Below are 18843 nucleotides of genomic sequence, written 5' to 3' on the forward strand. Positions count from 1 at the left end.
GGCGGTGAGCTGTCAGAATCGTTAGTACGCTGGGCAAAATGCTTAGTGGCATTTCACCTGTCTTTATGTTCAAGGTTCAAATGCCGCCGGACTGGTTCGATGTAATCGATTACCCTCAAAATCGCTGGTCTTGTGCCAACATTTGAAACCAATAATGATTATACATTTTTATACGCACATATGCACAAATGTGTGTGTGCGTGCGTACATATACGCTTACATACATATATGTATGTGTTATGTACATACATACAAATATACCTACATATACATATATGTATATATGCAAATGCATATATTCACACACACACACTTATACATAAACACATTCATATACGTATATATACATGCATGCATACATATGTGTGTGCGTGTGTGTATGTATATATGTATGTATGTATGTATATATATATATATATATATATATATATATATATATATATATTTACACTCGTGACGTAAAATCCTGCCATACTAATACATATACGCACACACGTTATTATATGCATATGTATGTGTGTGTCTGTCTGTGTATGTTTGTGCGTGCATCTGCGTGTGTACACATACATATACATAAATACACACACACATACGCACATTTCATTGCCTGTATCCTCATTGCAGGAACACGAACTGTGGCTGCGACGTTCCTCATCTTGTAAATCTTTTCTAACATTATCTAATATATGCTTCCGTTTTTAAGGCGTAAGGAGTGATTTGAAGGATATTTGTCGGCTAATTCTAGCAGTGTGACTGACCACGTAGTGATTTACTCATTGGCTCAACCAAAATTTTGTTTCGTGTAGCATACTGGTTTCAAATTTTGGCACAAGCCCAGCAGCTATGAGGAAGGGCTAAGTCGATTAAATCAACCCCAGTGTTCAACTGTCACTATTTTATCGACTCGGAAAGGATGAAAGGCAAAGTGGAATTTGAACTCAGAACATAAAGGCAGACGAAATACCATTAAACATTTTGCCCGGTCTGCTAAAGCTCGCCGCCCAAGGACAGTGAAATACATTGTGTTGTAAGCGCATGCACGCATGTATACATTCATGTACACATGCATACAACTATATATGTTCAGATATGTAAGTGCGTATTTATGTGTTTGTGTGTGTGTGTGTGTGTGTGTGTGTGTGTGTGTGTGTGTGTGTATGGATGTAAGTTTGAGTAGGTAAACATTCAAACACATCTTATTTAGACAATATACATTAAGAACAAACATATTTTTACAAGTATACAGCTACACATTGGATTGTTAATAAAACGTCATTATCAAATTTAAGTTTAAAAAATTTATAAAAGTAATTAAAAATAATTTGTAATACAGGAACGAGATCACACATTTTAGGAGAAGCGACTCTTATTTTAATCGACCTGCTATTTGACTGGTACTTTATTTATCGGCCCCGGGAACAAGTAAAAGTATATTCGATCTCAGTAGCATTGAAACTTCTAACGTTAAAGCATTTGTCATCTAGAATGCATTATAAGTAGGGTTTGAAGCTAAAACAAAAAGGAGGTGGGGAGATAATTACGTACCACAAACATTTTATCTGTCGCTCTACAGTTTCTGCCTTGTGTATTCTTGTTAACATAATAGCAAAAAAAAAAAAAAAAAAAAAAAATGAGCGTTCTATATATCTTACTTAACCAGCCTGTCGGCTCATAATGAATCAATAATAATTGTATAAATGATCTCGAGTTTAATGATAATTTGTATAAATGATCTCGAGTTTAATAATAATTTTTAAATTTTAAAATTAGTTTGAGTCTTTTGAGCACCAATATTTATATTTTCTGTTCATCTTTATTCTTGTCATTCTTTCTTTAAATTAAAATCTGAATTTCTTTTAATCATAAAATCCGCATTTCTTTTAATGTTTTTCTCCTTATTACTTTCGTAGGGTTGAGAATTACTTGCGTAACTGGATTTTATTTCTGTGAAAGAGAAATGAGAAAAATTGAAAAACAAAACAAACAAAAAAAAACAACAGATCAAAACAAAGTAAAAACAACGAGAATCATTATCACAAACTTCGTCTGTAACATAACTTACTGCTTGGCTCGCAATTTCCGCTCCCCCTTTTCTTCCCTATTTGTGTGTATATGTATGCATGTACATATATATATTTCTCAAGATTATCAGCAAAGATAGAACAGAATTTTGAATCTTTATTCTGTCTACGTCTCTCTCCTTGTGTCTTTCTCTGTATCTCTCCCTCCGTCATTCCGTCCATCCGTCCGTACGTCCGTCCGTCTGTCTGTATGCATGTACAAAATATATGTATAGCATGTACACATTCTCAACAGGATCGTTAATGACATCTAGTGTTATACAATATTAATTAATGTAAAAACCATTAAATGTAGTATGGTATTACGTTAAACACCTAATAATATTGATTCAAAGTTTGACATCAGGCGAGCAATTTCGGGAGAGGGTTGAAGTCGATTACTCAACTGGCTTTGGGTAACAGAAAATGCAGGAGGATCAGTTAATTATGATTTTGTTCAACGTATTTTCCTCTCAGATTCACACACTTATTGCAGCGGTCGTACAATTTTTCTAAGTCCTATAAAAGAACTAGGAAGAGAGGGCCTCCAACCAGGCCTTTCCTCAATTCTCTTAAAGCCAGGAAATTTTCCGCTCTTTTTCATATATCCACCCAAACTATGTCCAACATAGACAGGCACAGTTATTATGGATATAGTTATGCATCATAACCATGTCTATCGTAACTATGGCCATCTTAAATGTGGCCATTCCAACTGTATCTATCCTAAGTGTATTCATTCTATGCTCGTCATAACGATGTCTCTCATAACTATGTCTATCCTATGTCCATCTTAAATATGTCTATTCTGTACCCATCTTATATCCATCCTAACAAAATTACCCCAACTATACCTATCCTAAATGTGTCCTAAATATGTCCATCTTAACCTTACTTTTCCATTTTCCACCAATCATACAAGATAGAATTACTTCAATTTGAGATTAGTATTTCCGTTTGTATTTTATTTACTTATTTTGTTTTTATCTATTCTTAATATTAAAAGAATGAATGAAACTCTTTTCAAGACTTACCGTTTTTGTTAGTGTCATCAAAGGATCCTTTTATCTGTGAATGAAATATAAAAGAAAACATTAAAAAAAAAAATGGATCATCTCAAAATACTGTAGCGAACCGAGGAAGAAATATCTTTACGTGTAGTAATAGTAGTAAGAGGAGGAGGTGTTGTAAATTTTGATTTTAGCTTTAGGTCAGGCACGTTGTAAAATGCTTATGATCATAGGTGTTCCAGCCGTGGTGACAATTTTTTCAGCTATTTACGCAAAAAGGTTTCTCAAACACATCACCCAATGTGTCTACTGAAAATGAAAACACTTCAGACCTCATTTAGTTGTTTAGGACTAACAGCAAATATTTCATTCAAATTCACTGAGATTGAAAAATACTTATAGTCTGCAACTTTGAAATCCATTTCGTCACCTGGTGTGAAACCATTACCTGGCCCTCATAAACCTTGATCTAATAAACCTCTGATTAAAGGCATTCCAGGCATGACCATCCTGAATTTTCTTGTATATCTAGGACTACACATTTTAACATGTGTTTCCTTTCGTTGTGAGACTACCAAATGTGATTTTAGGGGGTGGGGGTGGAATTCGTTATTTGTTGCAGGTCAAGCTATGACAAAGAGATTCTTTCGCTGACGCAATGATGATTCTAGTGATGATGATAGTGATTATGATGATGACAGGAAACATATACTTACAGTTTTACTCTGAGATAAGGTACTTTGCTTTGTTGATAGATACTGGGTACGGAACTTGGATTCTACGAATGCCTTTCGTAACTGGAAGTTAAATTACAAAGTAAAGATTAAACTTATCTTTCACACTACCTTACCGGTTCATATGACTTTATTTAATTATTTTGCATCCTATGGTGGGCAGTAGGTTAAAAAAATGAATTAAAAATATTTATAAGTTCGTGAAAGGAGAAACGGGCAAAGAGGGACAGTATCCGAGAAATTTGAATGCTCTTTAGCAAAGATAATGAGCAAAACACGTTCAGAGAGCTGAAGAGATTGTATAAGACTAAGAATTTTTCCTGTGATAAATTGGGGCACTTGGTACAACATGCAAACTGCTACTTAAAAGACTTAAAGGTATAGTAATTGAAACTCGCATTGTTGACCTGCAGAAAAGTACCATCGTGTATTCTACAAAAATTATATGAAAGGTTCTTGAGATTTGAGGAGACATGTCACCAAACCTCAAGATAACATTCTTACTAATTAAAGCAACGTGTAATACCTTTGGAATAACAATAAAAACAAAAAACAACAAAAATAATAATTTCGATTGATAAATTCGTACCTGGTCGTTGAAAAGACAGTAGGCAAGGAAGACGAAAAATCCCTGGAATGATAATAACAACAATAATACGCATGAATTATTAAATTGGATGCGAAAATAATTTCAGTCTACAAAAACGTAATGATATTTTATAAAACAAACTGTAGAAAATGTGATCTATGAAGACTAGATGTGTGCGGTGTTTGAGGATTTTATGAAAGCCATTAATAATATAAAGGAATAGGTATTGAAAGTTTGATACAATTTAGGCTCAACGGAACATCGTTGCTACTTTGCAGTGCTTTTCTATTCTACAAAATAATAGTGACACAAAGAGATAATGGCAGCGCGTTGTTGCTGCGTTATCCTTGGCCATTTCTATCACATCGTTTGGGTGTGAGTCTAATTCTATCCTTTTGTTTAACATTACCCTCTGGCTCTTGGAAGCGCCCAGTCTGTTGCAAATATTCGGGCAAGGTCTCCGGTAAGAAGAAGTATTAACGAAGAAACCTCAATGAGGAATATTTAAAATGTTTCAGAGAATCAAAGAATACCACAATTGTTACATTGTAGATATAGCTGACATGTCCTAATATACTCCGAATGAATTAAAAATTTATATTATCTTTTAGATTCCGAATATATTTAAATAATACTGTATCGAATAATCCTTCAGGATTTCCAAAAGAATACTCACGCTGATTATATTTTAATTAGAAAGGATTTTCAATCAAACTAATATAATCTTTAGAAACTGAAGCATCCATTGAATGCTTTCGCGCAAGGTATTGGAAAGATAATTTTTTAAGGGGCATTTTTCCAATTGCACAAATATGAAAGATTAACTGCAGAAAACGGTCTAAGGGTTTTAGGATTAAAATTTACAATTTTGTACTAAAATTGTGTGTACAACTTAAACTTAGTTTGATATTATTATTTTTAAGAATCTTACGATATCTGTCAGTTTAAAGAAAATGATATTATATTACATAAAAGAAATTTCAGGCGATATTTGTATATTGGTACATTGAAAGTGCGCGGGATCCATTCTAATGTATGTGATAATATTTCTTATGGTTTTGATATGAAACTCTACTGTACCATCCGGTACATGAATCTCTACTGTACCTCCATGTTCTTGAAGTGCTACACCATCGTCTTTTGAAATTAGAGAATTGTATTTGTATGCTACATCATTTTTTCTTTGCTGTAGGACTTGTGTTATTTCTGGTGACATTTTAGTATTTCTTCTGTTGTGTAGATTATGTGGTATCTTTGCTCCTGTACAGACTGTGTGCAATGTATTATGTGTCTTAGTGTTGGGTAGTGATAGTGTAGAGTATATTGCGTGTTATATTATTGGGAGTCAACTGCGTAGCGTGTGTATTGTGCATTAATTATATAAAACCAGTATTGTGCTGGATCACTGGGTGGTAATTATAGACTAGGTGTTGTGAGTAGATAGTGCACTGTTTGAGTTGTGCTATTGAAGTGAAAGTGTCTTGTGTAGGGTTTGTGTTGTGTCGAGCAGCGATATTTTCTGGGCTGTGTGAAAATTACCCTTGTATTGATTTTATGTTTTAGTTCATGATGTTTTCTTATACCCAGCTCTCCAATTATTGCAGTTACTGTTTTCTATTTTATGCTCCGCATCCTGTTTACTTTGATTTCAAGAGCCCTGTGCTTTAATACCTTCTCCATTCGCACCCGTGTGATATGTTGGTTAAAAAGGTGAAGATGTCTATCAGTATACATACATTTTCGTACTGTACTTGATAATGATATGGGTACGGTTTTCTTTGATCTCTGTATAAGCTTTATTAGCTATGACTCTGTTGACTATGGATAGGTCTTTACCTTGTACTGTGTTAATATCTTTTCTGATATATATATATACACATATAGTTTGAATGAGTGCTCAAAACCACATTGGTGGATAAAAATTTTTTATTTGTGAGTTAACAAGGCAACCAATAGTTTTATGTGAAGAGATTTTCACAATTTTTCAAGCGTGCCACATGGACGTGTTGGTACTCATCTCCATTTCGGATGACAATACATATATTGTAATTATTTGTGCCTAGGTATTGGTCCTGTTTAGGTAAAATACATCCTTCTGCTTTTGCTTTTAACTCAAAATAACCTTTTGACCTATAGTTGGCTTTTACTCAAGCTTACTTCTCTGTCGCGTATTGCAGAAGTGTTGACCAGCCACGGAGTTGTTTCTCATTCCCCACTTTCTTTTGAATATCTTCGAATCCCAATTTGTCTTTTTCTTTAGCAATCCTCCTCCTCCTCCCCCCCCCTCCTCCCCTCCCCTCCTCCCCTCCCCCCTCCCCCCCTCCCCCCTCCCCCCTCCCCCCCTCCCCCTCCCCCCTCACCTCCCCTCCTCCCCTCCTCCCCTCCTCCCCTCCTCCCCTCCCCTCCTCCCCTCCCCTCCTCCCCTCCTCCCCTCCTCCCCTCCTCCCCTCCTCCCCTCCCCTCCCCTCCTCCCCTCCCCTCCCCTCCTCCCCTCCCCTCCTCTCCTCCCCTCCCCTCCTCCCCTCCCCTCCCCTCCTCCCCTCCCCTCCTCCCCTCCCCTCCTCCCCTCCCCCTCCCCCTCCTCCCCCTGTGACCATGGAACAAAGCATGTATATAATTCTTGCCACCTCAGTACATGTGGATCTAGACATTGGATAGGAACCACAATCAAAAGGAATTCCAATCAAAAGTAAAAAAAACCAACAAAAAAAAACAAAAACAAAAACAATTTATGGTCATGGCTGCAATGTCTTTGATCAAAAATTTATGTTGGGCTAAACAACAACAATAACAACAACAACAATGACGACGATGACGACGGTCCAGTTGTAAATTAAATCTACCTAGCCTCTTACAACTAGGTTGTTGTTGATGTTGTTTAGCCCAAGGTTATGAGAATGAACACTCTTATGCTTAAAAGCACTACATCTGTAACTAATCCAATTTATGTCAGGGCCATAAGAAATGACCTTACACGCAAAAGCTCACTACTGACTGTATGTCTCGCATATATATGCATATATATATATATATATATATATATATATATATATACATATATATATATATATATATATATATATATATATATATATATATATATATATATATATATATATATATATATATATATATATATATATATATATATAAATATTTTCATATATTGTTATATGTGTAAAAAAGTAAAAAAAATTGAAGGATCGCTTAATACATTTAATTATATCTTGTAACTTATGGGCTCTGGAAATGTATGGAGAATTTTAAAGAGGAGCCTCCATACCTGGTAGTAGTTAGGTAGCATAACTGATCTGCTAAGAGATTTTGCAGCATGTTTTAATATCTGGAATTGATTAGATAGGCAGAAGATAAAGCTCTGTGACCAATTAAGATTGCGGTAGCTCTATCAATGATGTTTCTTTTGATTGGTGGGGGTATATGGAAGCCCCTGCTCTATGTATTTTCAGACAAAATGAGACAGACATATGAAATTTCGCCAGTTCTTTGACCTGAAGTTAGTGGTAATATTGAAGGAAACGACACACACAAAGCTAGCTGTTCGGCCAGTATAATTCCTTTCAATGCTGTTGGAGGTGTTATGGCTGCTCGATGTACAACTTTAGTGAAACAGATCAACTGACCGGACCATTAGACGAATTTCAACGGTAACAAATTGGTTGATGCGATGACCGTGAAACTTCTAATGTTGACAGCGTCGACAATACACTTGTTAACTGTTTGCAGTTCATTGTTGAAGGGGATAAATATTCTAAAAATGAATGTGAAGATAGTTAATCTAAAAATGAATGTGAAGAGGAAGTTGGTCTTGTAAGCCCGAAGAGTAACGCATAACAAGTACACAGCATTGCGATTAATGCGGGCTTCTATTTTTGAGAAACTAATCAATGATTTTGTATGCAATGAGGTTTTTTGGTGTACTCACCCACTTACTCGCTTGTACACATACACATGGCTGTATATATATATATATATATATATATATATATATATATATATAGTTGCACACACACACACACATAGTCATTCCCCCATACCCACCTTCCCCCTCTCTCAATCCACCTTCCCTCTCTTATACCCACCCTCTCTCCCTCCCCTCCCATACCCATCTTCCCCCTCTTCCCCCTCTCTTACATCCCCCTTCCCCTTCCCCCTTCATCGTCAACACCCCCTCATAAGCTCATCCCACCACACCCCAACACACTCCTACTCTACCTTCCCACTCCACCCCATCCAATTCCTTACACCCACCACCCACCCCTACCCACATACCCCTACCCACAGACCCCTACCTCTACCCCACCCTCAGCCTAACCCACACTCCACCCATGCCTTCCCCACCTCCCAACACCCTCACATCACACCACACCAATACCCTCGCATCACACTACAACTGACCAAGTGCTTTCTCCCTTCTCCATTTTCACACTACATACGTCAAGATCACCAGCATTCTATCTCCCACACACAGCCACTCGTTCTTCGATCACCGTTTGTTATCTCCCCCTTTTCTTAGCTCTCCTGAAAAAAGAATTTCTAACTTCCGGTCAGCCATTGTTATGATCAGCCATTATTATGATTGACCGTTGACTGGACACTATTCAATTTTTTTTCTCCGTGTTTTTCTCCTTGTCTCCGTATTCTTTCTGTTGAAGAGCGTAGCTAGAAACGTCAAAGACTTTCCGTATTCCCGAGCGTCATACTAATACATCCTTTTGTTATTTACACCACCTGTCCTCGTCTGTTGTTGTTTTTTCGTATATTCTCCTATATATATATATATATATATATATATATATATATATATATATATATATTTTGTTGGATGGCCATTGACTGTTCAGGAGTTCCTCTGCTCTTTGACGGGTCCTATTTTTCATCCTGCATGGTATCCAACAACACCCTCCTCACCAAGCAAGCCTGGTGGGGTTACCAGTTTAGTCGCCGACGACCCAACCATGCGACAGGTTGTACTGGATTACATATTACCGGTAGCACTCAGAGCGACTTGACAAAATATCTGTAAATATGTATATATCTTTTTTTTTATATGCATGTATATGGAGTGGCTGTGTGGTAAGTAGCTTGCTTACCAACCACATGGTTCCGGGTTCAGTCCCACTGCGTGGCACCTTGGGCAAGTGTCTTCTACTATAGCCTCGGGCCGACCAAAGCCTTGTGAGTGGATTTGGTAGACGGAAACTGAAAGAAGCCCGTCGTATATATGTATATATATATATATGTATGTGTGTTTGTGTGTCTGTGTTTGTCCCCCCACCATCGGTTGACAACCGATGGTGGTGTGTTTACGTCCCCGTAACCTAGCGGTTCGGCAAAAGAGACCGATAGAATAAGTACTAGGCTTCCAAAGAATAAGTCCTGGGGTCGATTTGCTCAACTAAAGGCGGTGCTCCAGCATGGCCGCAGTCAAAATGACTGAAACAAGTAAAAGAGTAAAAGAGTATATATATTATTTATATTCAAATCTTTATATTTTGCAATTGCATATCTTTTACTTTTTTATATGTATATGTATATTTTTACTTTTATATACATATTTATTTATATTTGTGCATATCTTTAAATTTTTATATTTATATGTATTATTTATATTTAATTCTTATTTACATTTGCAAATCACATATCGTACTTTTCTTTCATTTTTATATGTATGAGCTACTCCGCGTCGATCACTGGAGTGATATTTGATCCCTTTATAGAGTGTTTGAGTGTCGGTTTGGTGTCTGGAATGGGATAGCTTACCTCATGGGCAGGTAGAAGCTCTTTAATCTTGGGTGGTAATCTACCAAGGAGAAAGAAATCTCCGAAATAAAATCTGAATCCTTGGAAGTCCCTGGTTTTATCAATTTTCATGTCTCACCAGCGGAAGTCTTCTTGGGCCAATAGGTGGGGGTGTGTGCAGTGCAAGCTACACCCATTGAAAATTATTCATAAACATATCAAAAAGGTGGTATGAAAACATTACCGGACTAGTTCTGTCTCGCACTGACAGGTGGCAGCACATGATTGCGTGCGCAGTGAGAGCTAGCAAACGTATTGTCGACACCAACAAGATTAGAAGTATCACGGTCACCGCATCAACCAATTTGTTACCGTTGAAATTCGTCTAATTGTCCGGTCAGTAGATCTGTTTCACTAAAGAAGTTGTACACCGAGCAGCCATAACAACTCCGACAGCATTGAAAGGAATTATACTGGCTTTCATGAGGCAGTCTACCGAGTGACATCGCTTTGCTTATTTCGCAAGTTGTGAAATTTGTGTTTTTGCGATCACGTGTATGTTGTAGTCTGCGATTTTGTCATGGAAAGCAAGTTGGAACAAAGTGCCAACATGAAATTTTGCGTTAAATTTGGGAAGCCTGCTGCAGGGACATTGAGTATATTTCGGCAAGCTTACGACAACGAGACTTGTGGAACAGATGTACCCTGTCACCGAGACAATACACCCTGTCACCGAGCTCTCCTCACTCGTGAGTTTCTCGGTCAAAAGAACATGTTATCGCTTCGGCACTCACTCTATTCGCTAGATTTAGCACCTGCGGTTATAGTATTATATGATCCAGAAATCTCCGAACGTTTCTTAAATGGTTTTATCTAGATAGTACTAGTTTTGCTATTCTGCTACTGAGGTGGTTTTATGATCGTTATTTTATGACTATTTTTTTCTTTTTTCCTACTTGTCTTATTATTTCTACTAATCCTTCTGACATAAACTTCTAGGGTTTCTTTAGTGTTTACTTTAAATCAGATATCAATTCTATTTTTATGGGTATGAGACATTACCCCTTATCAACAATATTTGCTTAACTTTTTCGAATCATCTTAATGAGTTATTGTGTGTCTAACTTCGAAATATCCTATATCCTATCTTTCACTGCGATTTATATTATAATATTTAGCATCAATGGTCAATGAATTTGTTCTGACCTAAATAAGTTGCTGTTACTATAGCTGAAATTATATTCATTTATATATTTTTTCTCTATACACTGAGTTTAGTCTGAGCTTAAATATCCAATTTCGGACAACAACAGAGTGCTTATAAAGTATATGTCAAGATCTTGAAATGCCTATTCCTTTGTGTTTTACACACACACACACACACACACACACACGCACGCGCGTGTGTGTGTTGTGTGTGAGTATGTATCTATAGCCTAAATCAGAAAAAACCATGCTCTTGTATATTTGTCAGTAGAGTGGGTATATATATCGAAGTGTACAGTGTCATATTTCCATTACGGCCGATTCAGAAATGGCAGTTATGTGATGAAATATGGCGACTGCTCTCTATTGTTGGAGACAGACACATCCGGTTTGTGGTTGCTTTTTTTACAGCATATATATATATATATATATATATATATATATATATATACACACACATGCATATCTATATGTATGCATGTATGTATGTATATATTTATGTATGCATACATTTATGTATGTAGAAAATTTTCTTCTTTATGCATATCTATTTAAAAATTTGAAACAAATGTTAATAATTTACAAGAATTGCGATTAAATGAAACAATGATTATGGCTGAAGCGAAGCTCTTAAATGAACACAAACCTGTAATGTTGCAAGTATAGCGAATATGTATTCAAATACCACAGTGTCCTCATTGACGGCAAATAGACCGATGATCCATGTAAAACCCAACAACGGGGACAAAACCAGCAGCGCCCGAGCTCCTTTCCTGAAAGGCAACGTAAAAGAAGTGAAAACGTTTTACAGATAGTTCAAATGTAACAGTTCATTTTTGGAGTAATCAGCATTTCTGATTAAAATTTCGATCCTTATATGATATATTATAATATTCTGTGGTCTTAATTGAAATTAAACAATTAATATTTCTATTTTGTTGATTAAAAAATTCTGTTATGTGTTATCTATTGTATATAAATCGCAGTATGTGTGTGCATAATGACTAAAGCATACATTTCCACAATTCTCAACCGATTTTCACCAAACTTTACGCACACATTACTTATGTCCCAAGGATGGTCCGTGTAAATAGACGTAAATGGACATAGATTTTTTTATGTAGAGTTTTCCATACTTTTTTAATCTATATGGTCGTATATTGGCATTAGAGAGTACTTTTTTGTGGTTTTCATATTGTTTTGATTTATTATTTATTTATATGTTGTAATTGTGTATTATTACTTTTATATGTGTATTGGTGTATATTGTTTCTTCAATATTTATATATTCTTTCAGTGTTTTGGTTAGGGAATATTATAAAAATGAAAGGATTTTGTCTATTTATTTATTTTGACTCTCTACTTTTCACGGTGATTAAATTGACCAGGAATACAGTACGCGATGAATAGCCAATACTAAACAATCTTAATCTCTATATTTATACGTGTATTCTGCTCACTGTTATCGTCCTTACAACTTCACAATTATCTGTCTGCCTTACAACGCGACATCTTTTCACTGCGAACTGCTAAAGATTCAAAGCAGTATTCGTGAATTGAAGTCTAACTCTTCATTTTTCGTTACCTGAAGTCAGTTTCAGAGTGGTCGTACACTGTAAGCACACAGCAAATACATTCCTTTAACTCTACTTTTTCAAGTAGGTATTATATTGCTATTTTCTAACGTACCAATCATACTTCTCTCCGAAAAAATAGCTCCCTTTGCTATTGAATAAAATAAACTCGCAGACGGGAAGCTTCAACGTCTTCCTTCAATTTCCTTACACCATTTATGTGACTGTTTCTTACAAGAAATTTCGCTTTCATGTAAAACAACTATATTTTGTAGTCATTATCCGTAATCTACTTCCAAAACACTTCAGCAGCTCTACTTTGCATCGCTTGCAAACGTATATATTCTATGATCATTAAAGTGCAACGACCTCCACAATAACAACCTTCAATTTGGCTTTCCGTTCCTTGGTTAATCGGAAATATAGATTGCTGTGCTACTCAAATCTTCACGGTAGTTCAATTATTTGGTGAAAATGATAATATCAAGCAACTTAAACCGTCCAAAGGACAAGTATGCTTGCTAGTAAGAGATAAAAAAAAACAGTTGAGCATTTTCTAGTATCACATCTCAACGAAATAATTTTGTATATCTCCTTGCAGCTAGATAGATACTGGGGATAGCAAAATTATTAATTTCAGCATTCACAGTAGGCCACATATTCTGGAGAAAAGCGTAGACAATTAAAGTGATCCTAGTTTTTGACTGGTAGCTTATTCTATTGAAGCCATAAGGCTGAACGGTAAAGATGAAATTGGTGCGATTTGACCAAATAATTACATGTGATTTGCTTAGGTAAAAATATGATTATATATATATCTATGATTTTGATATTTTTCGTCAAATAGTTAAGAAGGTATGTTAATCTGATAAAGCATCATTACAAATTTAAACGGATTTGATTATTCTTGAAAAACTTCATTTTATTAATGAAGCGGAAACAGCTGTAATTTATGAGATGTGTCCTTTGTTTGTATAAAATATCTAAATTGAATTGAATTTATAATTGCTAAATTTATTGTTTCATTTCTGATATATATATATATATATATATATATATATATATATATATATACATGTTGGACTCTCCCGTCATTAGACGACGTATGAGGGTTCGACAATTTCTTACACAACAACCACACAGATGATTTATTTATAGCGATCAGATGTTTGTGTACACATAAGCTCACCCCTCAATCAGATCGACATTATCTGTACAGGTGCAACTGTTGCTGCATGTCAGATGTCGAAATGATCGCAGAGAAGCGTGAAATGAAGTGCTTTGCTCAAGAACAAAAAGCACCGCCCGGTCTGGGGATTCGAACCCACGATCTCGCAATTGTGAGTGCAATACCTTAACCACTAAGCCATGCGCCTTCACACACACACAAACACACACACGCACACGTATATAAATATGATTTTATATATATACGTATGTATATCATTACACACACACACACACACACACACACACACACACACACACACACACACACACACACACGCACACATACTAGTAGCTAAGCTCGGTTTCAGCCGGTCGGTTTGGATGATGTGGCTGTAAAACCTGGTCTGTGTAAGCATTCGACTTGTTTGGGCAAACTTACGTTAAAAAACAATTTTAGAATGACTTTTTTTCTGTCAACGCTAAAAATAACTGACCAATAAAAAAAAAACAACCAAGATATACACACACACACACACACACACACGCACACATATATAGGCGCAGCGTGGCTGTGTGGTAAGTAGGTTGCTTACAAATTACATGGTTCTGAGGTCAGTCCCACTTCGTAGCACCTTGGGCAAGTGTCTTCTGCTATAGCCTCGGGCTGTGCAAAGCCTTGTGAGTGGATTTGGCAAACGGAAACTGAAAGAAGCCCATAGCATATATATATATATATATATATATATATATATATATATATATATATATATATATATATATATATATATATATATATATATGTGTGTGTGTGTGTGTGTGTGTGTCCTTGTCCCCCAGCATCGCTTGACAACCGATGTTAGTGTGCTTACGTCCCTGTAAGCTAGCGGTTCGGCAAAAGAGACCTATAGAATAAGTACTAGGCTTACAAAGAATTCAACGTACCTCACCTCCAAAGATTTGGCTGTTATTTCTAGCACACCCTGCTACCACATATCAGCTATTTGCGATAAAGGAGTCGAAATAGCTGTTTTGCTCGGTGTGCTAACCATTCTGTCTGATCACCAGCATGGTCTCAAATGGATAATAGAACAAACACGGCGACTAAACTGAAAGAAAATATTGTGCTTACCTTATACGTTCTGCAGTAGTTGGTTTAGTAGTATGTTTCAATATAGAGCCTGCTGACATTAAGGCCCTGAGTGCAAATATACAGCATATGATGTTCGCCTGGTGTAAGTAAGAGAAAAAAGAACAATGAAAATTAAGTATACAAAAATCAAAACAAAACAAAAAAGAAATTATTTCACATAAGTCATGAAACACAAATAGCAACACAAAACTACACATTTTGGGATTATATCGACCTTGCAACATGATGGCTACTTTATTTTAATCAACCACCACTGAAAGGATGAAGGGTAATGCCGATTTTGGCAGTAGCTAAATGCCATAAGAAACCTTATTCGACACTCAAGAAGAACAGGCCAAATAGTTTTGGAAGAAAACAGTCAATAGTATCGATCTTAGCTTAGCATCTGATTGTTACATTACTTGTATCGACCCTCCTTGATATCGATCTCAGCGAATTTCGAACTTATAAAACAAAGAAACATAAACTAACGATTTTGCCAATCCATCACCACATTGCGAACATATTTAGCTGAGAAAACAAGAGATAACTCTCTATATTATTTCTTGGTGAACCGTTTTCACTTTCGTAAGAGTTCTTTCTCATCGCTGCAACATCATCGAGTTGAACTCTCCGTACTTCGCGAACTCCAACGCTGAGACTATATGGTAATCAAACCGGCTGACAAAGGTAACGCAGTGGTTGTGTGACGGTCTCTATAGCATCTAGCTAATTGAATAATCCCACTTTGCCCCTAGCCAAAATGTCCTGTTATCTACAATGATAACAGATCTCACCACTTTGTCCCCTCTCCCTCACTGTGCTATCGACTTGATTGTCCGCAGTCTGCATCCACACCATCTATTTCCTTCTCAGAATACATAAATCGATGACAACGGCCGCCCCGAAGTTTCTGCTTGCAGTTGCCCCGCTTCCTTTAAATATTTTCATAGGGCTCTCCAACCCTTACTAGCTACCCTTCTTTCTTACATTCGTAATACTAACTATTTATCATTTCAATTCCTTTTTCTCACATAACTCTTCCATACTCCTCTTCACACTGAATATTAAATTACTACACGACAATATTCTGACCTTCGTGTAATCCTTAGGTTGTCGCACTTGCCTCGACCCAGCAACTCTGATCTCTTCTGCCTTGCTCTGCTTGTCTTTTGAATTGCATCTCAACAGAGCAGCCATGGTAAACAGAATCAACTCTAGCTGCACTAACCTTCTATATCAAGGGTGAAATCATTGTCCATTTCTCTGGTCCCATTCCTGAACTGTATGGTAAGTACAGTGATGATGGCACCAGAACTGCCTTTCTCCCCCATACTCAACTCACCACCTTCATCAACTCTTCAAATCACTTCTGCCTTCTCCTCTTCCTCCATCACTTCCTTCGATAACTCTGCCATCATTGATTACCCAAACCTCTCCTTCTCCACGTGTAATTTCTATAAACCAACGGACCCTTACACTTACCTCGAATTCACCTCTTCACACCTAACTACTCTAAATCTTCCATTTCTTACAATTCCTGCATCTTCGTCGTCACGATTTTAAAACCCAGTCCCATCTGATGACTCCCTAATTCGTGTGTCATGGTTATTCCCAGACCAGTGTCAATAATCCTCTCCTCCATTCTTGCACTCCCTCACCACATTTTCCCTACTCTTGGCCATTTGCTTTATTCCTTCCCTTCCACTCCAATATCTTATCTCTTTGATGGTCCGTTTTGCACATTTAGACACTTCCACCTGTATCATATTCCATGAACAAACCCTCCCCTGTTTCCATTAGACTCTTAATTTGTGTGCTTTTTAGTTCAATGCTCCTCTAACATTCCTAGTATCCATCTCGGATCATTCCCTGCTCCCGAGCCCTGTGTAACACATGCCCTCCCATCCTGTACATCACTACACTTCTTAGTCCCAATCAATATCACTTCCATGTTAGCCACCCCTAAAAACGTCGTTTACGGTCTTAAACGTCACTTTTATAACCTCTTATATATTGGTGAAACTGCTTCCAAATTATTTTTTAAATTCGTTTTTTCCCCTTTTATAAAAGGTATCACAAGGAATTTGTTTATATCTTGAGCGTATTCAGTTTCATTGTACACTTCTTAGTCGCTCTTTTGCATTATATTTCTACGCTTTCTGCGATCTGTTTTCACATCTGACTCTGCATGCTATTTTTGTTTTTCCTGTTTGCCTCAAATTTTGCTTGTGTTATTTGGTATGATGTTTACGCACGTGCGCGCGCACACACACATACATATACACATTTACATATACACATGTAAATGTATGTACGTGTGTATATAGATAACCCCCCACCTACATATAGATACATCCCCCTCAGGGCAGGGATTAAACTGTTGAAAAATTGCGGATTAGCAGAGTTGTTAGAGTGTCGGGAAAATGCGCTGCAGTATTTGTTCCAGTTCTCTACGATCCGAATTCGAATTCCGTCAAGGTTAACTTTGCCTCTCATCTTTTCGGAGTTTAAATGAAAAAGGGTCTATTATGGGCAGCGGATTGTTGAAGTTGTTAAGAGCATCGAATAGAGTGTCTTGCGATATGTGTTCTGGCCCTCTGCGTTCTGACGACAGCCCATGCAATGACATTGGTGCCAACCCTTGGATATCATCGGTGGTGTAGACAGAGGAAACTTGTATGCACATGCTGCTACTACTGCTTCTGAAAATCCTTACACAGGCCAGCATCCTATTGTGAGTGCAGATCTATAAGCAACTATAATCGACTGACCTTAACTCCTGTACTGTATAGCTTCCATTTGCCAAATGTAGTGGTCGAAATTGTAGTTACGAAGACATTTGCTCAAAGTGACGTGCAAAAGGATCGAACCCAGAACCATGTGGTTGCTTGTACTCATACAGAAAATTATGAATATTACATTAATAGATTTTGCTTTACGTAAAGATACTGAAAAAAATGTGCAGATGTGGAGAGAAATTATTCGTGTGTGTGTGTTATTTCTTTACTACTCACAAGGGGCTACACACAGAGGGGACAAACAAGGACAGACAAACGGATTAAGTCGATTATACCGACCCCAGTGCGTAACTGGTACTTATTTAATCGACCCCGAAAGGATGAAAGGCAAAGTCGACCTCGGCGGAATTTAAACTCAGAACGTAGCAGCAGACGGAATACCGCTAAGCATTTCGCCCGGCGTGCTAACGTTTCTGACAGTGTGTGTGTGTGTGTGTGTGTGTGCGTGCGTGCGCACGTGACTGAAAAGTGGGGAGAGGGAAGGGAGAGAGAAAGGAAAAGTAAAATCTAAAATGGTGGACGCGAATGAAAGTGAGGAAAAATTGAAGTGAAAAGAGAGAAAAAGAGAATCAAAGAGACAGAAGAAAAAGTGAGAAAAACAGAATGAGGGTTAACGTTAAAGAAATTGAGAGAGAGTGAGAGTGAGAAAAACCAAAAAAGGAGAGAGAGAGAGAGGGAGAGAGAAAGAGAGAGGGAGAGAGAAAAACAGAAAAATATACATAGAGAGAGAATGCGAAAAATATACAAAGAGAGGGGGAAGTGTGAGAGAAAGGAAAGAAGATAGAAGAGAGAGAGAGATGGAAAGAGAGA

General features: G+C 37.0%; 1 protein-coding gene across 2 annotated transcripts in view; it reads right to left on the reverse strand.

Annotated features, from left to right (window-relative positions):
* Positions 1–1581: 1581 nt before the first annotated feature.
* LOC106872857 (uncharacterized) overlaps positions 1582–18843 on the reverse strand; it is a 245850-nt gene continuing 228588 nt past the window's right edge. For both annotated transcript variants that reach the window (XM_089350847.1, XM_089350848.1), the window contains 6 exons: positions 15233–15330; positions 12006–12132; positions 4394–4435; positions 3787–3867; positions 3095–3128; positions 1582–1944 (listed from right to left, as the gene is read on the reverse strand). In XM_089350847.1, coding sequence (XP_089206973.1) covers positions 1823–1944; positions 3095–3128; positions 3787–3867; positions 4394–4435; positions 12006–12132; positions 15233–15330 — 504 coding nt within the window. In that variant the 3' untranslated portion in view covers positions 1582–1822. The remainder of the gene's footprint in view (positions 1945–3094; positions 3129–3786; positions 3868–4393; positions 4436–12005; positions 12133–15232; positions 15331–18843) is intronic.

The sequence above is a fragment of the Octopus bimaculoides genome, chromosome 4 (assembly GCF_046866305.1).
Source record: "Octopus bimaculoides isolate indiv1 chromosome 4, ASM4686630v1, whole genome shotgun sequence".
In the NCBI taxonomy this organism is placed as follows: Eukaryota; Metazoa; Mollusca; class Cephalopoda; order Octopoda; family Octopodidae; genus Octopus; species Octopus bimaculoides.